General features: G+C 41.7%; 1 protein-coding gene across 1 annotated transcript in view; it reads right to left on the reverse strand.

The window, feature by feature from the left end:
* Nucleotides 1-27,721, reverse strand: part of CLIC4 (chloride intracellular channel 4) — a 49,407-nt gene that overhangs the window by 13,494 nt on the left and 8,192 nt on the right. The window contains exons 2-3 of the mRNA XM_035118109.2: nucleotides 13,265-13,374; nucleotides 3,265-3,390 (exon numbers count right to left, since the gene is read on the reverse strand). Of these exons, the coding sequence (XP_034974000.1) occupies nucleotides 3,265-3,390; nucleotides 13,265-13,374 (236 nt within the window). The remainder of the gene's footprint in view (nucleotides 1-3,264; nucleotides 3,391-13,264; nucleotides 13,375-27,721) is intronic.

Consider the following 27,721-nt stretch of genomic DNA (forward strand, 5'->3'; position numbering starts at 1 on the left):
ACTCATGTTCGTAGCTTCGAGAACACTGTCCAACCATCTCGTCCTCTGTCGTCCCCTTCTCCTAGTGCCCTCAATCTTTCCCAACATCAGGGTCTTTTCCAAGGATTCTTCTCTTCTCATGAGGTGGCCAAAGTATTGGAGCCTCAGCTTCACGATCTGTCCTTCCAGGGAGCACTCAGGGCTGATTTCCTTAAGAATGGATAGGTTTGATCTTCTTGCAGTCCATGGGACTCTCAAGAGTCTCCTCCAGCACCATAATTCAAAAGCATCAATTCTTCGGCGATCAGCCTTCTTTATGGTCCAGCTCTCACTTCCATACATCACTACTGGGAAAACCATAGCTTTAACTATACGGACCTTTGTCGGCAAGGTGATCTCTCTGCTTTTTAAGATGCTGTCTAGGTTTGTCATTGCTTTTCTCCCAAGAAGCAGGCGTCTTTTAATTTCGTGACTGCTGTCACCATCTGCAGTGATCAAGGAGCCCAAGAAAGTAAAATCTCTCACTGCCTCCATTTCTTCCCCTTCTATTTGCCAGGAGGTGATGGGACCAGTGGCCATGATCTTGGTTTTTTTGATGTTGAGCTTCAGACCATATTTGGCGCTCTCCTCTTTCACCCTCATTAAAAGGTTCTTTAATTCCTCCTCGCTTTCTGCCATCAAGGTTGTGTCATCTGCATATCTGAGGTTGTTGATATTTCTTCCGGCAATCTTAATTCCGGTTTGGGATTCATCTAGTCCAGCCTTTCGCATGATGAATTCTGCATATAAGTTAAATAAGCAGGGAGACAATATACAACCTTGTCGTACTCCTTTCCCAATTTTGAACCACTCAGTTGTTCCATATCCAGTTCTAACTGTAGCTTCTTGTCCCACATAAAGATTTCTCAGGAGACAGATGAGGTGATCAGGCACTCCCATTTCTTTAAGAACTTGCCATAGTTTGCTGTGGTCGACACAGTCAAAGGCTTTTGCATAGTCAATGAAGCAGAAGTAGACGTTTTTCTGGAACTCTCTAGCTTTCTCCATAATCCAGCGCATGTTTACTATTTGGTCTCTGGTTCCTCTGCCCTTTCGAAATCCAGCTTGCACTTCTGGGAGTTCTCGGTCCACATACTGCCTAAGCCTGCCTTGTAGAATTTTAAGCATAACCTTGCTAGCGTGTGAAATGAGCGCAATTGTGCGGTAGTTGCAGCATTCTTTGGCACTGCCCTTCTTTGGAATTGGGATGTAGACTGATCTTCTCCAATCCTCTGGCCATTGCTGAGTTTTCCAAACTTGCTGGCATATTGGGTGTAGCACCTTAACAGCATCATCTTTTAAAATTTTAAATAGTTCAGCTGGAATATCATCACTTCCACTGGCCTTGTTATTAGCAGTGCTTTCTAAGGCCCATTTGACTTCACTCTCCAAGATGTCTGGCTCAAGGTCAGCAACCACACTACCTGGGGTGTACGAGACCTCCATATCTTTCTGGTATAATTCCTCTGTGTATTCTTGCCACCTCTTCTTGATGTCTTCTGCTTCTGTTAGGTCCTTACCACTTTTGTCCTTGATTATGGTAATCTTTGTACGAAATTTTCCTTTCATGTCTCCAATTTTCTTGAACAGATCTCTGGTTTTCCCCATTCTATTGTTTTCCTCTATTTCTTTGCATTGCTCATTTAAGAAGACCCTCTTGTCTCTCCTTGCTGTTTTTTTGGAAATCTGCATTCAGTTTCCTGTATCTTTCCCTTTCTCCCTTGCATTTTGCTTGCCTCCTCTCCTCCGCTATTTGTAAGGCCTCGTTGGACAGCCATTTTGCTTTCTTGCATTTCCTTTTCCTTGGGATGGTTTTCGTTGCTGCCTCCTGTATAATGTTACGAGCCTCCATCCATAGTTCTTCAAGCACTCTGTCCACCAAATCTAAATCCTTAAACCTGTTCCTCACTTCCACTGTGTATTCATAAGGGATTTGATTCAGATTGTATCTTACTGGCCCAGTGGTTTTTCCTACTTTCTTCAGTTTAAGCTGGAATTTTGCTATAAGAAGCTGATGATCTGAGTTACAGTCAGCTCCAGGTCTTGTTTTTGCTGACTGTATAGAGCTTCTCCATCTTTGGCTGCAGAGAATATAATCAATCTGATAAGTGAATAAAGACACAAAGACTCTTTTCTGTTCAGACCTGCTTGCCACTCTGTTGCGTTTAATAATTTTCAGGTCATAGAAATGCTTAACCAAGCATTCCGGGTCTGATCCTCGCTCACCCTAGCAGGAAAGAGCAATGCCAAGAGTGCAATAGCCCAAAGGTTTGGTGAGAAGTTCGATGGGAAGGAAGAAAAGGGGGAGGGTCAAGGCAACGGAGAAGCTGACTGGTATGGCTGCACGACCTGCTTGGCTGAAGTAAACCCCACGGTCACTTCCAGCATACCATGTTGCTCCATGAAAACCTTAACTTCTTGTGTCACAAAGTTTATCTTAGAATTCCCTAAGAAGGACATATGGCACATTTACTAATATATATGGAATTAATTTGTTGTTGTTTTTGAAGCTTAGGGTTTTGTTTCCCACTTAAAGTTATGAAACTGGACCATTAATAAGCATACCGTATCTACAGAACCAGTGTGGTGTAGTGGTTAAGAGTGCTGGGCTCAGACCTGGAATGCTAGGGTTCAAATCCCTCCTGTAAAGCACACTGGGTGATCTTGGGCCAGTATCTCAGCCTCACCTACTTCACAGGGTTGTTGCAAAGACAAAATGGGAAGGAATGGAACCTTGAGCTCCTTGGAGAAGTTGTGATATAAATGTAATAAATAAATTAATTAATAAAACTATGGACCAAAATGGCTTTGCCAAGGAGACTGTACAGAGAAAGTCTAACTTCATAATAAGAAAATACCTTGCTTAAAGTTCCTCCTGTTCCTTCAACAGAGGAGACAGGAAGACATTCTGCCAGTGTCACCTGAGACGTCACAATTGCTAGAATTCTCTTTGTACTACCATGCTTTTAATGGCTGAATGGCAATGTGGGTTAGAAATTGGAAATCCTATGCATTTCGCCTCTGTTGCACAAAGATACCACAGATACAGCTTCAATAGGGTAGGAAAACCTTTTTGGTCCTAAGCCTGTAATAAAGGACAGCTGCCATCTCTTACTGCTGATAAAGTAAGCTTGTATGACGAGTACATGGCAATATAGAGCGATACCATCCTGAGAATTGGCAGAGACTACCACCACCAAAACATCTTTCTGCAATACATCTCCCCGCCTCCTTAGCGACACTTACTTGGGTGGGCAGAGGACATCTTCAAGAAACTCTTCAATCTTGTTCACGTCCGTCTTCACCTCACTGTTAAATGTTATGAAGGGCGGGTGAGTCCCCGGTGCCAAGTTCTGAAGGTCTGCAGGTTTCCTGCAAGAGTATAGTTGTCTACATTAAAACTTTCAGTATGTTGAGCAATTCCGGCAGGGTCATGGTTAGTGCTATCACCCTTATCAAGAACATAAGAGCCTGCTGAATCAGGCCAGTGGGCCATCTAGTACAGCTTTCCTGTTCTTGCAGTTGCAAACCAGCTACCTATAGGAAGCACACGCAAGCAAGATCTGAGCACAACAGCACTCTCCCCTCCTGTGGCTTCAAGGCACTGACATTCAGAAGAATTACTGCCTCCGGCCATTGAGGCAGAGCACTGCCATCCTGGCTACTGGCTACTGGTAGCCTTATCCTCCATGAATTTGTCTAATCCTCTTTTAGACATAAGGCAGTTATGCCGAAGTACTCTGGGGAAACCTTTTTAAACCTGAGATAAATTAGGACAATTTAAGACATGGGGGTGTCCCTGAGGTAGAAGGTGGCTCCGCTGGGAATCCAGAACTCCAAGGACTTTGCCAGCAGGTTTGATAGAGCACAACGTATCCAACCAGAGATATGCTGCACAGTTTTACTTTTAAGGACTACGTAGCAAAATCTTCAAACTAATTTGGAAAGCTAGAAATGTCTTTATTATTGCAATAGCTTCAAGCTGGGAAATGGTTTATAAACCTGTAGGAGAAAAATCAGCAAAATTATGATCAGCTCTCTGTGCTTGCACTTCCATAGGACGTGTCATATTCATCCATAAGCTCACTTTACACCTTGCATCACAAGATCCATTTCTTAGATGCATGCAAGTAACATTTAACGTGATGCATCCTATCCGGCTCATGGCGGGGGCACAGCTTTGGGGGCTAACTAGATTTTTGAGGTTCCACCCACCTACACCTAAACACATCTGTACGGTGCCATGAAGACTGCATTCTGCTGATACAGGCTCTGTTGTCCAACACAAGTACAACACACACACACACACACACACACACACACACACACACACACACACAAGCAGGCTAACATGAGGAGAGGAGCTCCATTGTGGGGATTGGTCAGCCAAAACACATTTAGCAAAATGTGCAAGAGCAGGTTATCACATCAAATTTGGGAATAGAGCTACTCCTCTAGGGAAAATATTTAGTTACTATGTTCCAGCCATTTATCCTTCCTCCAACCGACAGTAACACTTCCTAGCTCAGAACAATTTCACCACCCAGGGCAAGTGTGGATTTGTTTGGCACAATCCTATTTCAAGAGAGTGTAGTGGCAGTTAGACCTGCAGGGGGAAAGCAATCCAGGCTCCTCAAAGCAGACACTCAGCTGCCATCAAGCTTCCTTCCTTCAGGGGCAGGCTGGGCCTCCTTTCCCTCAACATAGAGTTAAAGGAATTACATGAAGGGACAAACTACTTTGAAAGAAATGTGCACTGGGGAATTCAGTGACAGTGAGATCAGACAGACATTGAGAAGTTTGGACTTTTGAAAAGGGGGAATATGGGAGTTATTGGAGGAAAGGTGCTGTTAGTGGACATAGTGAGAGGAACATTAATGTTGTGGTTGCAATTTTCAGTGATGTAAAAAAGTAAAGGGACCCCTGACCATTAGGTCCAGTTGTGACTGACTCTGGGGTTGTAGTGCTCATCTCGCTTTACTGGCCGAGGGAGCCGGCGTACAGCTTCCAGGTCATGTGGCTAGCATGACTAAGCCGCTTCTGGCGAACTAGAGCAGCGCACGAAAACAGCGTTTACCTTCCCGCTGTATCAGTACCTCTTTATCTATTTGCACTTTGACGTGCTTTTGAACTGCTAGGTTGGCAGGAGCAGGGACCGAGCAACGGGAGCTCACCCCGTCGTGGGGATTCGAACCACCATGGTTTTTTTCCGGGTGTCGATACATTCGTAAGCGTGCAGCCATTACCCCCATTCGTAAGTCAAAAAAATCGGTTGAGTCGTTCGTAAGTCAAGGTACCACTGTATAAACACATCTTTTGCTTCCACACTTTTGCATGTTGTGCTAACACCACAATAATGTGTAGCTGATGCTTCCTGCAACAATTACATTAAGCACTGCCCTGGTTGCCCATTTCACCTGTTCCACCTACACTGAGAGACTCTGTAGGGACAGCACTACCAGTAAAGTGAACCACCAGCATGGATTTGGCATAAGAGAACCCCCTCCCCACCATCATTCCAGTGGTTAAAATCTGGCAATCACTCAGTGATGCAAAAGACAAAGTACAGCCTTTCATGTCCAGCTTAGCTGACTTTCTCACATTTGAGATTCAGTGAGGGATGCTCAGTAGTCAATCATGAACTGACCTCAACTTTGCAAGGTAAGTATTAAGCCAGTATTTTAGTAACCCAGAAGCACACAAGATCTTCACACAAAACCAGTTTTAAAATTTAGCACTGAACCAGACGTGCAGCAAGCAGGACAGGCAGAAGCTTGGTATAACAAATGGCCAGAAAAGCCATGGGGAGCTGAATAGATGTATACACTAACAAGCAAAACTAAAAGGGGGAAAGAATCAACACAAGGCAGCCACCAGCTTGATGTCTTGCCATTATTCCCATCTGCTTAGAGTTTTGAAAGAATGAGAAAACAGGGCTCTCCATAAAACAAGGTGTCCCATGCCAAAGCTAGATTTAAGTTATCAAAAAGTGCGGCTCAGCCACTGCTTCTTCACCCCAGGTGTAAACGGATACGCACAAGTATTATCAGAGACTGGACTAATTCAGCCAGCCTACAACTATTATCTTGGGATTCCATCCAGCAGCCTAATTCTTTGCACGATAGGGTTTGTTTTCATATCCTCCACCTCCACCTCCCGAGAGCTAGTTTGGTTAATAATTTGGAAAACTCCAAAGCTTACTCAGTATTTGGGAGACAATTCTCTTGGTCCTACCTAAAAAGTATTGCCTAGCAATAATAGGCCTTTCTTTTATGTACATGCTAGCCATGCCATTTCTTGGTAGATGAATTTTGTGCAATGTTATACCAAAACCACTATTCAGTAATTCAGGAACACAGGAAGCTGCATTACATTGAGTCAGACCATTGATCCATCTAGTGGCTAGTCCAATTCAGCCTCTCCCAGGTTTTTGTTTCGTGGCAGAGAATAAGGGCAGAACATTCAGCTGTCACAAACCTGCCCCCAACTGTGTGCACACACTCAAAGTGTCCCTAATTTGTCCTTTTCCAAAAGCTGCTGAGATTTGTGAGTCAGTTTCATACCTTAAGTAGCTTAAGCTTCAATTAAAACACTGCTGTGTACACCCACAATAATTACAGAAAATTACTGGAGTGGCTCTTCTCCAATTTCTCCCATTGGTTAGAGGAGGTTCTTTTCAGATGGGAAAACAGTGGCAAATCATACCTTTTGGGTGTGAAGGGTGCATTCTGTTCTGGGAGCAGGCAAGACCAAACCCACAGCAAACGTCAAAACAAGTTCTGAAAGGGAGTGGGGCTTCTGGCAAACTACACCCCCTCTCCAAAAACAGGCAAATTAAACCTGTTGCTGTCACAATCCCCCTTAAGTATCATCAACAGAGCTAGTCAGTTCCCTTACAGTTTCCTATACTGCTTCCCTGTTGGCCACACCTGTTTATGTTGCACCAGTCTAAATGAGCTTTTAGAGAAACACATCTGGTGCTAATGATGTCAAAAAATTATTATTATTATTATTATTATTATTATTATTATTATTATTATTAAGAATCTGTATCATCTTATTTCCAAACCAATCCTTCTGGCACCTGGCATAAAACTGAAGCGTCTTTCCACTCTGCTTTCCAATGCAAAGCATTTAGGGTGTTAAGCAGAGAGCAACAGAAAGTCACTCTGGTGCAGAGAATTATGGTCAATGTTAGCTCCCAGTTTAACACTGTAGGTTCAGGCTGTGTGGGTGGCTCCCAACTCTGTTATGTAGAAGCATAGCAAAAACCGTACCCTGCATCTCTAGGGATAGTCTAGTACTGTTCTGGCTGAGGTAGAGGACGTTTTTAAGGAAAGGAGACAGAATGTGAAATAAACGTATGCGAGTAATCATATTACTCAAAAGTGTGCATGATGTCTTAGCCTGGCAGCCTAATTCAAAGACATTGCAAAGTTTGATTATTACATTGCAAAGTTTGATTATTCAAAGACATTGCAAAGTTTGATTATTTATTAAAAATTGGGAAAAATTTGGAGAGTATATCAAAAAGCAGTGCCCCATGATAAAAACTTGGACTTACTTATAACATCTTGCACAGAGCAAATTTAAATGGGAACGAAGCAGTGGAAAAAGGTATGTTGTAATTAACCCGGGAAAAGGACAAGAGGAAGTCGGTTCGGAAATAAAGGGGTTTATGGAAATTTACGGGGTACAGAGTATAGATAATGAAGAAGAGATAAGGGAATTGATAATGTGGGTTTAGATAAGCTTTAATTTAAATGGAGAACTAAATTTTTAGGGTTTTCTTTGCTAGGTTTTTTGGTTGGTGTTTGATTAATGATCTGATAAGTATGATTTGTTTCATAGTATTATTAGTATTTTTGTAGTATACTTTTGAATTTTTGTGTTGTCTTTTTCTTTTTTTGTCTGTATTTTGTTCTCAATAAAGCTTTTTTTAATTTTTTTTTTTAAAAAAAGCAAAGTTTGTGCCAGTCTGCCTGCCAACAGATACTAGTATACATAATAGGTGTGCAAGAGCCTGAAAGAGCCAACTCTCATCCCATTTACAAAAAAACCTCCCCTGCCTGGAGGCCAATCTTACTCACCACTAGTGAGTGCTTTTTAAGCCTTTCCTATGGCACACAGCTGAAACCACATCCATTTAACAGGCATTCCCACCCACACTGCAAGTGATGCAGCTGTATAAGCCACGGCTGCCATGCTGTAACTACTAACTCTTCTTCTGTGCATCCATGGGAAGGGAACCTGTGGCCCGCTGTCACTATACCAGCCTTGTATTTAACAATTTAAATTCATTGCGAGAGACTGCACTGAATTCCATGCAGGGAAGTGAGCAAGCTGGTAGTGGAGGAGGGATGGTTTCTGTGAGAACTGCAGAACGACAAACAGCCTCTACTGCCAAAATCATCATAGAAATGCAGCAGGTTGGCTAGGGATGGAGTAGGACCCCTCCATCAGTCTGCTTGCTAGAAGGTCATTTTCATTTTACAGTATTTATTTTTCACTCATCTGCTCAGAGGTAGTAGCCTATGGTACATTTCATTTTTAGTCTGTAGGGCTGTCCCCAAGTGGTGGTGGTAGGTTGGGCAACTCACAGTGTGTGAGTCCCACCATTGCCTTAGGTACAGGGCTGGGGAAGTAGCTCCTATTCACACATTCTCTCTCTCTCTCTCTCTCTCTCTCACACACACACACACACACACACACACACACACACACACACACGGGATAGCCCCAAATGGAAGAGGCAGCCAATCCTCCTCTGTGACCAGCATAGCATGCAGCCTATTAACAGGTCAGTAAAACAACAACAACAAATATATGCAGGTTTACAACTTTGGGTGGGCTATTTACATAGTTACCATTTGTTTATTTATGGCAGGCATAGGCAAACTCAGCACTCCAGATGCTTTGAGACTACAATTCCCATCATCCCTGACCATTGGTCTTGTTAGCTAGGGATGGTGGGAGTTGTAGTCCCAAAGTATCTGGAGGGCCGAGTTTGCCTATGCCTGATTTATGGCACTGCACATACACCTCTCAACATACAATGTAAAGAACTCAATATTAGCAGCTAAAGCAGTTAAGATACAAAAAAAACCCAACTCCAGATAATTTTTAAAACAATACAAAACAGACACCCACAGCAGAGACAGATTCATGCAGCTGGGAAAGCTGGTTGGGACAGAAATGTCGTCAATTGTTTCTGCAAAGTGCAGGTTGTGGGTGCCTGTCATGTCTCAACAAGAACACTGTTCTATATACTGGAAACCCTGCTCTGATTTACATGCAACAAAAGCCACAAGCTTGTACCCCATCCTTCCTCCAAGAAGCTCAGGGAAGGATGAAGGATTTACCCCAATGTTTTCTAATAGCCCCGTGAGGCAGATTCAGCCTAGGTATTGACTGACTTGCTCAAAGCCATACAGGGAGCTCCATGAAGCAAGTAGGGTTTTGAACCTGGATTTCACACATCCGCTGTCTCTATGACACCAGAGGCAAGCAAGATAGACTGGAGTAGTTGGGAGCAAGAGGCCAGTTATTAAAGAGACTTAATAAAATAGTTAAGCGTCTGGGCTATTACCCAACTCGGAGTGAAGTATAAGACAGAAATGGCCAAAAGAGGACAAAAGCAAGTTTTGTCTGTCTCGGGTGGAGGCTGTTTAGCCCCCAAAAAGTAACAAACAGCAGTGACCTATGGAACATTGCTATAAATACTCTGGTAAAAAGAACTTCAATTTCTTCCAGGCTAGTAAAGAGGGAGTGGCTCAAGCTGAGAGTCATTATAGCATGCGTCACTTGGTGGTGTGTTTTTTTAAAGATTCACTGGACAAGTGCCCAGACAATAGGCCGACCAGAGCTATAAAAAGGCAGCCTATGGGACAGGTTATACATTAGTACTGTAATAGAAAAGTTCCACTAGGTTTGCACTGGAACAGATGCAAAGTTAACTTGCTTAACCTCAGACCCAAGTTAGGCAATTCCTTCCGCACAAACCTACAGTTCCATCCCTCCACCAATAATCCCTAGTGATCTTAACCTGATGGTGGGACAGCCTCCATTAGGGTCTACAGCAGGGGTAGGGGGGCCTGTGGTCCGCCAGTTGTTGCTGGACTCCAACTCCCATCAGCTCCAGTCAGCATGGTGAAGAGTGAAGAAATGGAAGCTGCAGTCCACCAACCTCTGGTTGAGCATTTAACCATTAGCCATCAGGAACCATGAAGGATATGGTTCCTCTAATCATTAACTAGTCTACCGGGGGGGGGGGGCTCATCATAATTCTTCCCCATTGCCACTTCAGCAACAGCAGCAGTGTGTAATCATGTGGGCTGACCGATTAAGAGTCACTCATATCAGGTGTCTGGATTCTGCTTAACATGGGCTCAGGGGTTGCAAGAGTTCATTTCTGAACCTCTCAATTCTACACCTCAGCAGCATCACTAAATGACATAACCAAGTCAGTAGGTTAGACAACTTGTTTAAAGATTTCTGCCTTCAGGAAACTTGCTTCAATTTAGTGATGGCCACCAACTGGGGTGGCTTTAAAAGATTAGACAACTTTACGGACGACAAGACTATCAATGGCCCTCAAGCCACAATAGCTATGTTCTCCCATCACAGTTTGAGGCAGTATGCCTTTGGAGACCAGTTGCTGGGGATCGCATGCAGAGGAAGAGCTGTTGTACTCAGGTCCTGCTTGTAGGCATCCCATACACATCTCATTAGCCACAGTAAGAACAGACGACTGGACTAAATGCCCGATTGGCCTGATCCAACAGGGCTTCTCTCATGTTCCTATTTCATCTACCAAGTAAAACCATTCATTATTTGCCAAAGACTCCTTGCAACTTGGAAAGGGATTCTGCTAGGAGCACTCTCAGCTTGCTAGTAGGCCTGTTGGCCTCCACTTTAACACTTCTGTCATTACAGCACCTTCATTGAAAAGAACATGTAGTAAACTGTAAGCAAACTATCATGCATGCTTTCCTGAATGTTATTGCTGACAGAGGAGCTTCTAGACTTATGTGGAATGCCAGGATTTCCTGGAACACCATCTGACAAGTACTTGCTCAGGATTTTGGAGGTGGGGGTTCAGTTCATTTTTAAGAAAGTAGTCCTCAAGCAATTTTTTTAAAAAAAAATCCAAGCCAAAAACTTGTCCTGCATTCTCTAACAAATTCTGCACACTGTAGCTATGCTCTGGCCAACAAAAGAAGTCTAATTCTTGCACACAAACACAAGCTGCATTCCTGAAGAGGGAAAAGAATGAAGCCTCTGTCTTTACTGACTACAGAGAAGCAGAAAACCTATGAGCACTTTGGGGGGGGGGGGTGCGCTAAGCATGTCTCCATTTAGTCCACACATATTTTTGCTTGTGGCCTTAGCTACTAGCAGAATTTAACTGGAAATAACCCCTTGTTAGCAGCGCTATATTTACAAGGCTGCACAAAGGAAAAAACATGTCACAGAACAACAAGCTTGCAAGATTTAAGTTTTTCCTGTGCCCCACAATTGCTTGCTTGTGAACTTTTGTACCGGGAAGAGCTCAGCACAATTTGAAGTCCAAATCCTGATCTCGTTAGCAAAAGGAAAATAAGTTTTGAACCTCATTAACAGAGCTGTAATACAATACATAGCAGAAGAGCAGTCGTGAATAGCAACCTTATTAAGATTATAACGTTTCTTTAAAAATATTAAGTGGGTTATAAATGCCTTAAATAAAAATCTCATTCAATGAAATGAGCACAGAAGTACAAACATGGCAGGCAACCACACTAGTGTGAGCTATTTTCCTAAAGTCCAAGTCATCATACCCTTCGACAGGCACTGAACTAACCGAGTTTGCTATCAATTTAGAAACAAAAACAGGGTCACCCCACCCACCCACAAAAAGCTATTGGGTTCTACATACCCAAAACCTTTAGGCAGGAAAAAGTTTCTGAAGGAAACACAGACTGAAAAGGACCTGTGAGCTTCCAGAGAGTTGAGTCTAAAGAAGGAATACTATAGTAACTCATCCCATTGTCTAAAGGTGGGATTTCCAGGTTCACACTCAACAGCAGAGGCAGGATGCTATCTCTGGCAGGGAGGTGGAGGAGAGGCATGCTGCTGACTAAAAGCCTCAATTTTCCCATTGTGCTCTACAGGCAACTTTTGAAATCTACCCCAAGAGAGTGGGGTTGGATGAGATTCAAAATGAATTGTATTGTTAAAGAGCAGCTGAGATAGAATCACAGAAATGTAGAGTTGGAAGGGACCATGAGGGCCATCTAGTCCAACCCCCTGCAATGCAGCAACCTTTTTGCCCAACATGGGGCTTGAAAGCACAACCCTAAGATTAAGAGTCCAATGCCCTACTGACTTGAGCTATCCTGCTCGCTAATAGATACAAGATGTTAGGAATAAAAACAACCAAGTCTTGTAGTATCATAAAGACTAGCGTATTTTGTTATGGCATCATCAGTTTTTGTAGACTTAAGAGCCCATTCAATCAGGTCAGAGAAGTGGGAGGAGAAGAAAAAAGGAAGGCAGTTGGTCTGCTTGAGCCCTTTCTGAACTATACAGAGATTTTTCAGGAAGAAAAAAATGATACTGGACATCCTTACTAGACCACCCCTCTCTCTCACACTACATAGCAGTAAAAGATTCAAATCTCAAGAGGCCCACACCTGAACTCTCTAGTGCTATACAGCATAGGAGGGGAAGGTGGGATAATAAAAAGGCGTCGTTTTCCTCCTTCATGACCATCCTACCCCCACAGAAACCTAGCCTGCACACACACCATACATTTAAAAGCAAGTTCTCCCGTTCCTCTTAAAAAATAATAATAATCTTGGGAACTGTATTTTAAGACTGCTAGGAATTGTAGCTCTGTGAGGTGTAAAGACAAAATCCTTTTGCAAAGGATATGCCACAGAAGCTGTGCAGATGAAGAAGTATAATTCATTATTAGCTTTTGACAGCACCTACTCATGCAGGTTATTCAGAGAATTGGAATACTGTTTACGTCTTCCAATGTTCCACATAATATATCCTTGCTTCAGTTATTATGTCTGATATTAACTCTCCAATACAGAGGTTTATAAATCTTCAAGATGTCAAGAAAGTAATCACACAGGATTTATCTCCCATCAGCAGCAGCTAGAATCTGCTGTGTAGGGGGGAAAAGACCCTATTACTTAAATCTCTCAAAGATAACCAGATATAATGTAGAAATGTAAGGGAGTGTCATGTTTCCTACCTTTTCAAGTCAACTGTTGTTACACTAAATACCACTCCTTTCAGCCAAAGTATCATGAAGAGTCTCTGAGAAAAGGGGCAGTTGCCTATGCTTTCACCATCACTTCCAGCCTGTGAAAAGAGGAGGGAAAAACATGAATACAAGTGGACCAGATGCCCAGATCCATTTTCTGTCACCCATTAGCAGTGATGGGAGCTTCCAGAACAGTTTTGAACTGAAAAAACTTCATTTGCAAACTGAAGGTAATTCACACAGGGAAATTTGCATCAGGATTTTTTTAAAAAAAAGTTTCATTGGATTTTGTAAACAAGGATCATAGGAATAACAAATGATACAAATAAAAGACCCAAGTCTTCTCATGTTATTTGTATATCACAAAAATAGCATAAACATTAGTAGTAATATCCATAACATATGGTTCATTATTTATGTTGCCCATGAGGAAATGCAGCCCTCAGCTGAACGAAGTTCCCCATCCCTCCCCCCGAGAGTTAATCCATTTAGCACACTTAGTTTTCTTTACTAGAAAGAAGCAAAATAAGAACTTTGAAACTGCCAAACTTGTCTAATGTTGTATTTGCAATTGGCATCCATCCATTGTTATGAATGAACTTATGAAATGGAAAAATAAATCACTGCAAATTTTTCCATCCCACATCACTGCCCATAATTAGAACAGGTGAATCAGGTGATAGGGTAAGGACCAGAAGGTTGCATCACAAGTAGTTTCATCCCGAGAGAGAGAGAGAGGGAGGGATCAGCCCCTTGTGTAGCATATCCTCCAAGAGAAGAGACTAAAAAGTTAACGCCTTTGAAAAATTAAAGGAAGCCTCTGTTATCATCAGCACTGTTTCAGCTCAATAAGCAACTTGCTAGATAGTAATTCTAATTTAATATTGAAACCTTTGGTGATATATTTAATAGTATCTGCCTGTTTAGTGGTATCACAAGGTGGGGAGGACTCAGCCAATATAACCATGGATCATTGGCGCTAGGCAGCTTTGCAAATTGCTTTTCTAGAAAAACTGACTTACCCCCCTAAAGGTCTTAAGAGAAACTGTGGGCTTGGAATATCATGTGGCAGTCTTTTCATAATTGCCTTTGTAACGCAGAGGGAAAGTAGCGAGGAGGAGTTCTCTTTCCTTTCTACCAGTTCTTTGTTATTTTTGTACCAAACCTGCTATATTTCTGTGCGTGTAATACTAGTGTTTTAGAATTTAAAAAGCAGTTTGATAAAGCTCACCACCTACCAGTGTGACTTAGTTAGCTCGCTGAAAAGTCAGTCCAAGGTGACAGTCCAAGGACGGAAAGCTTTCTACGTGCATCAATATCAAGACTGGTGAAACTTGTGACCCACCAAGTCAAACACAGCTCAGAAAAGCCTCCAGGCACCTTCTGTTTTTGGTGCCTGCCTGAGAATGCAAAACAGGGTGGTATACAGAGCACCATGCAAACCACAATACATGGCTGAGGGGCTGCATTTTGCTTGGTAGGTCACAAGTTGTGCTGAAGGCAAGACTACACAATTGTGTGACCGAGAAATTCTTACCTTTGGGGTGGGGGTCATGTCATGGTAGCCCTTGCTTCTCTGACACACACATGCACACTTCTTTCAGACCATGGTGTGGTGCCTCTGCACCCAATGATATAGGTCTAAATATCTGAAGCCATATTTTAGGTATTCGTTGCTTTAGTCATGTGCTTATTTGTCTAAATCCACAATGTATAAAGATAGCTTTCGACGAAGCAAAAAAGCAGCCAGCAACTGAGAAATGGAAAGTGAGACTTACAGAAACATGAAGGCCTCTGACAAATTTAGCAGAAATGGGCAGTGGCTGGAAAATTACTATGACTGTGCCAAGAACACCCAGGGATTTCCAACTCCCAAAACCAAAGGGCTGGAAGGGGCATGAAAATCTAGTCCAAACCCTGCTCTCTGCATGCACTGACACACACTCTTCTATAAAGCCCTAAGCTCCAAGTAACCACTTCCAAACTACTATCCAGACAAGTAGCATGAATAAGCTGCTCAAACCAGATGTGCCTGAATAATAATACGTAAAGTGATTTCAGGAGGACAATCTAGATGCGCCAACAAAGTGAGTCAAGAGGAGGAAGGCATAAAGCTTTAATGCTTTCTAGATTTCCAGATTTCCAGTTAGAACAAACAGGAACTTGCTACTTCAGTGGCAATCTCTCTTTTTTAAAAAAGCTCCAAAACAGTCTAGCCTGCTTCACCAGATTAAGGAGATCTCTCTGGAGTATCATCTAGCCCAGGCATAGGCAAACTCGGCCCTCCAGATGTTTTGGGACTACAACTCCCATCATCCCTGACCACTGGTCCTATTAGCTAGGTGTGATGGGAATTGTAGTCCCAAAACATCTGGTTCTAGCCCATGGGTGTGCAACCTATGGTGCTCCAGATGGTGTTAGACTACAACACCCATCATGCTTGGGCACTGGCCATGCTGACTGAAGAGGATGGGAGCTGAAGTTCAACATCTGGAGAACCACAGGTGGCCCACCTCTGCTCTAGCAGGTGGCCTTAACTGGCAACTGGTCTTCGTTCCATTTTAACTTTTTCCCCTTGAAGTGACATGTTGGGAAAGCAGGTCTGCCTTAATCCACAGATCATGCCTCCTGTCCTATTTTTAATCCAAAGTATTTCACATGTTTATTAAAAGGCATTATGAAGATTACTACTGCTATCCCAAGAGATTAATTGCTTCTCAGGAACTACCTTGCACTTCTTGATCAATGTTGGGAAAAGGGCTGCTACTACATCCCTAAGGGAACACGCAGTTTATTAAATCCATACAGAGCTGCTTTAATGAGCCATTGGTTAGCAAACCTTTTATTAAAAAGCAAACTGTAGTGTATCCAATGAGGTTAGAATTGGACTAATAAAATGACACAAAACTTCAAAATTTAATATGAAGAAAGGGCCATAGCTCAGTGGTAGAGCATTTGCTTGGTGAAGGTCCCAGGTTCAATCCCCAAGACCACCAGGTATGGCTCAGAGACTCCTGCCTGAAATATTGGCTTCCAATCAAATGGACCCAGTGGTTTGATATAGTACAAGGCTGTTTCCAATGTTCCTACATGGGTGCTGCTGGGACACATGGCAAAAAGCAAAACAATGCAAAATCTGGATTTAGTGTGTTTCCTCATTCCAAATTTAATTATTGCCATCTCTAGTATATCTGGTTAACTGAAGAGAATACTGCCATGAATGTTTGGGTAGGGAAGGCAAAGGAACAGGTGACAAACACAGCACCCGACAACCCACAACCGTAACACATTTTTCAGCGTGACAAAATACCCTTTACTCATAAACAATTACCGGTATATCAGTAGTTTTAAGAACAGCAGCACTTTTGTATCCCAGGATGACACAAGGGAGGGAGTTATTTTAATGCTAACAGCTTGCAGATGTAAAGCATTCTGGAGAATCTCTGGAATCTGAAACTTGTTAAGTGAAATAGTTTCCAAGAAGCACTCTTCCAAAACAGTTTTAACGTAGTGCAATACTGATAGAATACTCTTCCTGAATATTCTGGAGAGGGCAAGCTAAAATTCTAAATAGTAATTAACACTATGTTACAACAAGATTCTTCCAGAAGTTCCATCATCAATATACAGTACTGCTAGAAAATAAATATTAAACATGGAGTTATTAATAATAAAAGATATAGCCCAGTTGTTGCACAACCCTATTTTGGCACAAAGCGATCAGGCCCTGGGTATGGACCACTCCCCCCCTTTAACAATGGGACATCTAAACACATTTCCCAACTCCTATTCCCCAGTGTATATACAGTATGTACATCCAGGCAGCAGGTCCAGGCAGCCAATAGCAATACAGTTGCTACTACCTACATCAGTGGGTAATCTTTTTAGTCTGAGGGGCACTTTCCCTTCTGGACAACCTACAAGGGACCATAGGTCAATGGCAAGTGGAGTCAGAAACAAAAGTGGGCCCAGCAGTGCATGTCAATTTTACCTTTGAGTATTAGTCTTATTTCTACACACACACACACCTCTGTCCTCTATCCAGACAAGCAAAAAGCATGATCGGAGTTCAAGGACACATCCTAGCCAGGTAAAACCACTTGAGGATGCAAAGCAGGGCCTGAGGAGAGTCCCAAGGGCCAAAGGGGGAAGAGAGGAGAAATGAAAAAAGCAACACAGGTAGTGAGCTTGGGAATTGCAAGTATGCATCCCTTCCATGCTAACCCCCACATTATCAAAGAGCCCACTTGTAAAGAAGAGAAAGGCAGACAGGTTCAGGGTTAGACTACCGGTATGATTGGCCCTGCACTGGTCACTATTTACCCATTAACTAAATTCTTTAAAATGAGCGTTTTCCTTTAATGTTAATGTCTTAGAAGATATGGAAACCTCTTACCAAAACAATAGCTTGAATCCAAAATATAATCCAGACCTAGTTCCAGATATGAAGCCTTCAGGAAGCCTCTGAATTTTTATGAACTCAGAAAGCCTTTTCCCCATCTGTATTTCCCAAGTGTACTTTGAGCACAAACCATAAGAAGAATGTTACAGGCATGCCAAGAAAAATTTGGCTTCAGCACTCAAAACTGATTCTGTCTACATTCAAGAGCCATTTTTGTAGGATACCTGCAACTATGGCAGGTATAAAGCTGGTTAGCATCAGTTTCTGGGGAGGAAATGCCAATAAAAAAATTCTAGCTGTTTTTAAAAAGTACAGTATGTTTCAACAAAAATTAAACAAACCAGAGTTTTGGAAGCCTGAGAACACCCAAAAAAGAATTTTGGCTGTCTTCAGGGGTTCTCAAGTAGTTAGAATCAACTGCACATTTCAATAAACATATTTGGTGGTGTACAAAAAGGCAGACTCAATGAGCCATTTGAGCTACATAATCATAAGAAATTGTGCGACAGCTATAAGAGATCTGAGACAATAGTCCCATTTTCCAGAGTGTTTTATGCTTGCAGAGTAATGAAGTGGGTTGTATTTATGCACATTTATACAGCTAACTGTAGTTTTACATCAAAGTCACCTTCTCCATTTCATATTGCACTTAAAACACAATAGTAAGAAGTAAAACAGAAGTCTTTCCTACTGTGGACAATAAAAAGAAAATGGGGCATACCTGAAGACTTCCTGGGAAATCTCTGTTCAAACTTGGGAGCCCTGCTGCTTCCACGTGTTCACCACCCCCTCCTCACATGGTTTAGTACAGAAGTAGAGGTTCCATATGTTACTAAGACAACACAGGCCAAGCAACCAGTGACATGTGCTTGACTCCTGTTCAAGTCATTGAACAGAAGAGGATAAATCGCCCTGAGATCTTTTGATGAAGGGTGGTATATAAATTTAATTAATAAATAATCTTTTTTAATAGAAAAAGAGGTGCTGGTATTCACCATGAAGTTGTTACAGTCAGTGCCACACTTTTTAACAACAACAACAACAACAAGTCCCAGTACCGTGTACCTTTGAGTACCCCCTGAGAGAAAGCACTGATAAAAGTAATAATAATGAAAATGATATCTCCATAAGCAAAAGGTGACTTCGTCGGGAGGTGGGGGAGACCTCTGCAACTGGATGCCACCTATGTTAATGGATAGATCACGTAGATTTTCTACCAGTTATACACAGGAGCTACATATGGAAAAAATAGCTCCCACAATGGGTTGGGGAATTTTAAATACACCCTTGTGACCCTTTAGAACTGAACTATCAATGGGGAATATCTAGAGTAGTAGAAGTTCTTGCTGCACATTGGTTTGCAGCAGGAGCTAATAAGCAGGGGTCAGCAATGCATTCTGGGTCCAACACAGCCTCATATTTTCTGCATTGACTTCCCATTAAAACCTTCCTCACCCTCATTTTGATTCTCCTACTTTATATTCATACTGTCCTAGATGGTGAACCCCCTGCACACAAACTGGAAGCTTCTCAATATTATGAAAGCACAAAGACTGATGTGCTGTGCAGTCACTGATATGAAAAGCAGCTGGCAATCTTCACTCCAGATGCTCCCATTAAAAGCAGGAACAAGCAAAGAACATCACCATGAGGCAGATGCAAGAGATTTTTTTTGCTAAAGGATGGGATATAAATGTTTTAAATCAAAAGTAGAGAACCTGTGGCCCGCAGGCCAACCTTAGCCTGCCAGGGGGTCCAATTTGGCCCATGAGGCTATTTTCCACCTAACCACACCAACCTGTCCATCAGCTGGCATCACCTCTGATGGGCAGGGCTTGACTGCACACAGACAATGGGGCCTGTTTCCTATTGGCATGCACAGATAAAGCAAATCGACCCCTTTTCTCCAAGCATTTACAGTACTAGGTGAGAGAAAGGCCTCTGCTAAAGATCACATGGTCCAAGTAGGTTCATATGGAGAGAGGCAGTCTTTGAAGCACTTAGGGCTTTAAAGTTATTGAAGGTTTTGAATGGGTGGAACAAACACTGAATTAGATGCAACTGTCAAGTTCAAATTCCTCGCAATCCAAGACGGCTCATTTTCTCCCAGCCTATGTTACACCCCTTGAGTATTGGTGGGGGAATTCGCTAACACTGGGTGTTTTCTTTTAAGATGTGCAATGTGAGACTAAAAAAAAGTATGAAACTTTAAAAGCAATCATGTGTAGTCAGCATATTAACACTGCCATCACTGGAAGGTCTCTGATATTAGTGAGCTTAGTGAACTTTTACTGTTTTTTCCTGCTGTTCTTATGGTTATTACATTTTAAAGAATATATATGTTGTTTTTTCTTTATTAGTCATTTTAAACCTTTTGTAAGTAAGAGATGATTTAATAAACAGTTTGCCATGAGAGTCCCTCCACCTTGTGCCAGGGTCTTGCCTTTTATGCTGTGACCTTTGAGAATTAAATCTGGCTCAAGAAGGCAACTGCCTCATTTAAGGCTATAAATGCTCATAAACCTCCATGGATGTTTAAAAAGAAAGGGCACATGGGATAGAGTAGCGAATTATCTAACTCTGGAAAGTTTCAGAAAGCTGAATTCTCACCAATATGCTTAAAAAAGAAATCAGTGCAGGAGAAGCCCAAGGTAAGTTTCTAGGCATCAAATATCAATAAAAATGGTTCAGCTATGGACTAATTGTAGCTAACCATAAAGGTGATGAAAGCTCAAAGATTCTACATTGTACAAAACTCAACTAACTAGATGAGTTAAACCATGCCCTAGAAACTTTTCTACATTCCCAACTTCATCAAGGAGACAAAATAGAATCACAGGGGAAACTCGTTCAACCCAGGAAGAGATTTCCTGAATTTCCTAATCAAAAACCCACCTCACTTCCAAATGCTAGCTTACCAAGAATGTGAATGCCATGAAATGATTCCTTAACCAGAATAAAATGTTTAGCATTTCTGATAAGGCAGGGTAATCATGCCAAGGCATCTGACAAAAGGGTGGAAAGTATTTCTCAAGTACTGTGTCTCACCCACACTGAAGAAGATACTCTGGCAATTTTAATATTTTCTATTCAGCAACCAACCGATCAGGACATATGGTTAGCAAAGCCAGTGCTAGATTTTATGTTTTATGTCTCCTAACTGGTGGCATCAAATCATGGCACTGTGACTTAGCGTAAAGCTTGCACAGGTTTATTCCACCCAGTTTCAGGAACCTGTGCAACCCAGGCCTGGAGAGGCTTTTTGGGGGTGCAGGGGATGAGAGAGAGGGGTTGCGCAATCTGTCTTCCAGTCACACAATCACTGGAGACAAGCAATAATGGCAAAACAGGTAGCCAGTTAGGCGCTATTCAGTAGAACAGAATGCCAATGCGTGGTTGTGTCTGTGGCAAAGATCACCTCCACCTCCCACAAAGGGATCAATGGTTTCAAACAGACCACTAGCCATATAAGGCAGAAACACTGCAACTTATCCAGGGGCTGGTCTCATGCAGCCCTCTGCTCCTGCTTTAAAGCAGGTAATAAAGTAATGCATGTTTCATATACATGCCTGATAATTCATGAAGTACAATAAATCTTTTTACTCTTTGACTGGTGCACCTTCTCTTTAACTTTTACAAATTATCGCTGCAGAGCAATGGAAGAAATTTTCCTCTTACTGTGAAGGCAAATGAGGTAGTGGAGCAGAGAGCCCATTTGCTCAGTTATCTTAGTCATGCCCTATAGTCAAATACAAATAAACAGCAGTAAAATTCACTAGATAAGACTGCAGCAACTTCTGGTCTAATAAGTTTCAATCCTGCGCCTATTCTTGATCATTAGTATGCACTTCTCGCCACTTGTTCATACCATGGATTTTTAGATTCTCAAAACTTATTGATGGTGCCAAGTTCCACTATTCAGTTCTGCAGCCAGTGTGTCACACCAAGCTTTCAAGAGACTAATTGCTTCCATCTATCTCATTTCTTCCAAACAGTCAAAGAGTCAATAGACCCTTTAAAAGGACAAAAGTGCAAGTTCATGACAGATGAGGTCAATACTCCTGAAAGGATCCAAGAACTCTGCTGAAATGTGAAAGATGGAAGCTGAAGGTTAGAAGAACAGAGGTCCAGCCCTTATAGCGAAACAGATGGCAAGTTGCATGGATACTTTACAACATCAGAAAGATTGCTTGCCAAGGTTCAGCTCTGTGCAAATCCATCTCACTGGAGAGCCACCATTTATCCACATTCTGTTCCAAACACGAAAAGAGAACTTACAACATTGACAGGATCCAGTACAGCAATAGACACACAATAATATCATACATACAACATACTGCTTGGCCAAATCAACCTGTGTATCAAGACCCAAGTAGACACTGCACACAAAGAACCCTTTTAAAAAGAACAGCAACATGAAACGTTATTTATATGGAGGCAATTGGGACCCAAGTTTTCAAAAATCCACAGGGGATGCAAAGCGATATTTGGAATGGGGGTGGGAGGAAAGAGGACAAAGAAAGCGAACCCTCCTCCTGCCACTCCTCTGGAAGTAGCTTTTCCTGTTTTAAAAAGAGCTATTGGGTAATGTTACATGCATCTACATGAAGGAACTGAGCCCCAGTTTCTCCTTCAGCTTTTTAAATATATATATATTTGGTGTATACACAATCAGCTATATGTTTATGGCACACATTTCAGATAGGAGGGGTATCTATTAAAATAACATTTGCAGGAGATAGTCATCTACTCCCTGCTGAGTGATCCTGCTCTCAAAACTATTATGCCAAACCTACCTAGCATTCCCAGTCGGGGGGGAAATGAAGCTATATCTGTTTGTATTCTTGGTAGAGGGAAATACAATGGTACCTCGGGTTAAGAACTTAATTCGTTCTGGAGGTCCGTTCTTAGCCTGAAACTGTTCTTAACCTGAGGTACCACTTTAGCTAATGGAGCCTCCCGCTGCAACCGCACAATTTCTGTTCTCATCCTGAAGCAAAGTTCTTAACCCGAGGTACTATTTCTAGCTTAGCGGTGTCTGTAACCTGAAGCGTCTGTAATCTGAAGCGTCTGTAACACAAGGTACCACTATATACAAAACTGCTGAGATATTTTGCACCATATTATCCTTATTTAAACTCATTAGGTTGGTGGAAGATTCTGATGAGCACTCACTGCTGCCCTAGACTTGTATGGAGTGCACTTTCATGACAGAAATACAATTACAGTGTTGGGATAAAATATTACATACAATAGAAACACTCTTTAGGAAAGACAGCTAAGCTCTCCTACAGTGCACAACTGACAGCCCTTCAAAAACCAACAAGAGCCTTACTGGACAGAGATGCTTCAGCATCTGGCATTATGTCTCAAGAGAAGATCAGCTATAAAAAAAAAGAAAAAGCTTGCTCGTGGCTCATGGGGCGGCTCGTGAAGGAGGCTTATTGCATCCTCCCAGCACAGGTGCCAGCCCTGAGGCCCTCTGACCTCACCTTGCTTCAACCACAACTTAAACGCAGCACTGCCACACCCTCTCTTATGAGCCGCTGCTGTTCTGAATTTCTTTAAAAACAAAGCTATGTAAAATCAAATAGCTTATTTATATCATTACATAATCCATCACTTTCTAGCCAAAAAAGGTCTCAAAGCAATTTAGGAGAATAAATTAACTGAAAGAAGCAAAACCATGAATAGGACAGCCACCAAGAAGAAAGTACTTTCTGATCCAGTGTTGTTAAATTAGTTTCAGCTAGTACATATTGAGGTTATCAACAAGGTACCTGGATACATGCAGGAAACCCTTGCATTCTTGCTGTTTGCCCTCATGGCTGGTAAAATTAAGCAGGAAGGGAATAAACAGTTGGGCCAGAGAGATTAGTAATGCCTCAATGTAAAGGGCAGTGGGAAGACTTCTCCTTAAGAAATCCTCCATGGATCTAGAACATCTGACAATCATATATATATACACCAGTCACTAATGTCCCTTTCCTGGGCAAGGTTATTGGGTTTGCAAGCCAGCTCCACACACTCTGGGATGAAACTGGTTTTTTTAGATCCATTTCAACTGGTGTTTTGGCTCAGTTTTGCCACTGAGACAGCCTTGGTAATCCTGTATGATATCCTTTTATGAAAAGGGAGATAGGGGGAGTATACCTACAATATTACAATCTAAATTCCAGTGTCACACTTCTAAAACTCCACTTTGATAACATTTGAAGTACTATTTACAGGCTAGAAAATAAGTACGGTACACTGAACACCACTTCATAGAAGCCCCAAAGCTTTATTGACAGAACAGGTTAACAATGTTTACTAAATACACTAGATAATGCCGGTAGGTATGATGCAGTAATTTGCAGGGGTGGCTACTAGAACCATCAGCTCTGCTGAGACCCCAGCAACTTCTGGCTCTTCCTCTCCTTTGAACTGTTTATATTCCACCTGGTTCTTACTAGAGCTTTAACTAAGAACAAGTGCCTGAGCTTGCTCTTTTCCTCCTCCCTCGCAATCCCTTTTCCTTCTGCATCGTGGCTGCAAACCTGAGAGCAGGGAATGTTTTTTAGTTTCTCTTTGTGGGGCACTCTGGAAACCATTTTTTACTAAGTGATATAAAAATGCTTACAGTAACCATCATTCTAGGTACATCCATCCACGATGTATCCAGACTCCCATTTGTTGATGGGGACCTGAGCTCATATTCCCAGCTCAGCCTTGAAGCTTACTGAGTGGCCTTGAGCAACATCTTTCATGTCTAAAGTAGCTCACAAGGTTATGAGTATCAACGCTCCATAATCCTACCTAAATGACAACAGCACAGTCTACCCACCATTGCAGAAGTCCCACAGTGCCTCAGAGTATATCTGTGCCCATGGCATTTGACTGCCACGAAGAACTACATTTCGGCAGTAAAATGAAACAGTTGTCTAGACTCCTTTTATGTTACCAAGCTCAAGTTCAAACACTGCAGTGTTCCAAGTGGAAAGATTATGAAATTGCCAAAATGGCTGTCTGCTGTCAAATTTGCTTTATATTTAAGAGCTACTTTGGATTCAATGTTACACATTACCAAGGGCTCTGAAGAGCTATTGTCCAAGAACTTTGCTCCTTTGAGCTAGTTAGCACAGTACAGTATGTGCTTTGGCAGTAGCACAACCCCCTCCCCTCCAAGGACTCATTGCAAATGCAACAGAAGCTTACAATTCCATATTGGAAGAGAAGGAAAATTCCCTCCCACTACCCTGAAACACTGGGCTTTGGGGAGGGGGGATTATTCATACAGCCTTATAGCTTTCTTAAAATCAGAAAATCTTTTGTGAAGGTCTTCTGCAATCTTTTTATATGAACAAAGAAGAATTTACAAGGCTAAACCATTACGGAACCTATAAGCAGATCAATCTGGTTTACGGCTCTTGGGAGAGTCATTTGCTTAGGCCAAAACTAGACACAATAATACATTATTAATTTACTGCAAACTCATGAAAATGTAAGTGTGTGGGTATACAGAATTTCAACAAAAAGCAACTTTAGACTGAAAATTAGTTTCAACAGGAGTATTTTATGTTTTAAGTAGACAGCTCAATGAAGATGCCGACCCAGTGTGTGGCAGTTGTGAAAAAGGCAAATTCCATGCTAGAGATCATTAGGAAAAGAATTGAAAATAAAACTGGCAGTAACATAATGCCATTACAGCATACAAATCTATGGTGTGAATGCATTTTGCGCATTTGGAATACTGTGTACAGTTCTGGTCGACTCACCTCATATAAGACATTATAAGGCTGGAAAAGGTTCAGAAGAGCGCCATCAAAATTATCAAGAGGGTGGAGAGACTCCCCATTGAAGAAAGGTTGCAGCATTTGGGATTTTTAGTTTAAAGAAAAGGCAAGTAAGAGGTGATATAACAGAAGTTTATAAAATTATGGATGGCAGGGAGAAGTGGATAGAAAAAAGGTTTTCTCCCTCGCTCTCAACACTAGAAGCCATGGACATCCAATGAAGTTGAAAGCTGAAAGATTCAGGAGAGATAGAAGAGAGTACTTCTTCATGAAGCACATAGTCAAACTATGGAACTCGCTCCCCCAGGAGGGAGTGATGGCCACAAACTTCAATAGCTTTGAAAGATAAACAAATTCATGGAGGAGAGAGCTATCGATTACTACTAGCCATTATGATTATGCTCAACCTCCACAGTTTGAGGCAGCAATGCTTCCGGTTATCAACTGCTGGAAAACACAGGAGGAGAGAGTGCTCTTGTATTCATGTTTTCCTTTCTGGTTCCCCACGAACATCTGGTTGGCCACTGTGAGAACAAGATGCTGGACTAGATGGGCCACTGGCCCGATCCAGCAAGCTATTCTTACCATCCACCATCACCACTTTCAGCATGAACAGAAAATACATGTAACATATCTAGTTTGAACCTTCAAAGACAAACTGGTTGTTATTTGGTCCAGCATGTTATCCTTAGTTCAGCTTTGGTGAAGACATGACAAAAATCAGAGAGCTAAATTAAATTAAAATAATCAACTTAAGAAAGTGACTTCCACCAGATAACAGAAACCCTTCCCATGACTTTAGAAGGATGAGCTATAAAAATAAAGGATTTCATCCAGCAGCTGTCTAGGGAGAAATTGGCAGCATGATACTTTTAATTATCATTTTGCTGATGTCTACCTATTGTATTTAATTATTTTGTAAGTAGTATGCTATCCCTGGAATCAATAAGGGTGGTAGGAAAAAAGAATTACCGTAAGTAAAATGTAGTGTTAAAACATTTAAGGCATTGAGTTTTAGCTATTTCATGTGTTTCACCTAAGACAGAGTAGTATGGTATACCTTTCATGAATTAGTTTAGATGCAAAGTTCTGTACAGAAAAAATATTCTGAGATACCCAAAGGCAGTTCTCTTGAACCATCACAGCCTCAAGTATTCATACTCATTGTGCATTCTGCACCTAGGACACAGTGCCTAGTCAGAACAGTTTAACATGTCAAAGCACTACTTTAGAAAAACTAAGAAAATGCAGATGTGTTAACCAGCACTGCGACAACAGATGTACCCACATATTGGTGCAACTGCTACAAACACCTATCAGCAGCACCCATCTGGATGCCAACAGTACTTTTGAAAAGGAGCACGAGTGTATTCATTTTATATATATACTGTATAGAAAAAACCTGCATGTCATTTCCCTTAGACGCTAGAAGAATACAGTACAGTCAGATTTTTGCTAAGGAAGGTAAAGACTTCTGCCTCTAAAGACACTTCTCTTGCACCAGAAAAATAGCTAACAGTACACAGCATCATAGGACTACCAAATTTAAATCAACAAAGTGACAAGGTTCATTGGGTGGCCTTTGGCAAGACAGTATATCAACCTGACCTATTTAGCTTCACAACTGTAAAGCTTTGTACAGTGAAAAGTGTTCTAGACATTTTAAAGCCATGTTTGGCTCAGCTTTATTTTTAGCAGAATTCGGTATTTTAAACTACTTTTGTTTATTTAAAATAAACCCACCAAGTATGCAACAAACTAGTGGACATTAATGGTAAGAGAAAAGCATTCAAGTAGGAGAGGAAAGAGGCAGAAGGCCATCCAACAACAGTGGCTGATCTCATTGCAGTCTTGAAAATTCACAGATGTGAATTCACTCCTGAGTTCTACGCCTATATTTAGTTTATGCCTAATATGGATGTCCAGTCCAGGACATACCACTACTTCCTTTCTCCGAGTAAAGAAACCTCATTGCCCTTTGTTTAGCCAACAATGGAAAGATTAAGTGATGACTTTAGGGAGAAGAACTGCAGAAAGCTGTAATTAACTGAGTCTGATTTATGCTTAGGGTTGAAATTGGAAACTCAATGTAATTTCTTACAATCAGTTAATGAGACTACTAAAAAGTTCTCCTGGGCAATCATACGGTTAAGAAACTCATTTCCAGGTCAGCAGATGAACAGAGGCAGCTCCACAATAAAAACAGAACTGTCTACTTGGGCGACATATTATAATTAAGTCACTGACTTAGGAAGTTTGTTTTCCCTA

This window comes from Zootoca vivipara, chromosome 6 (assembly GCF_963506605.1).
Source record: "Zootoca vivipara chromosome 6, rZooViv1.1, whole genome shotgun sequence".
NCBI lineage: Eukaryota > Metazoa > Chordata > Lepidosauria > Squamata > Lacertidae > Zootoca > Zootoca vivipara.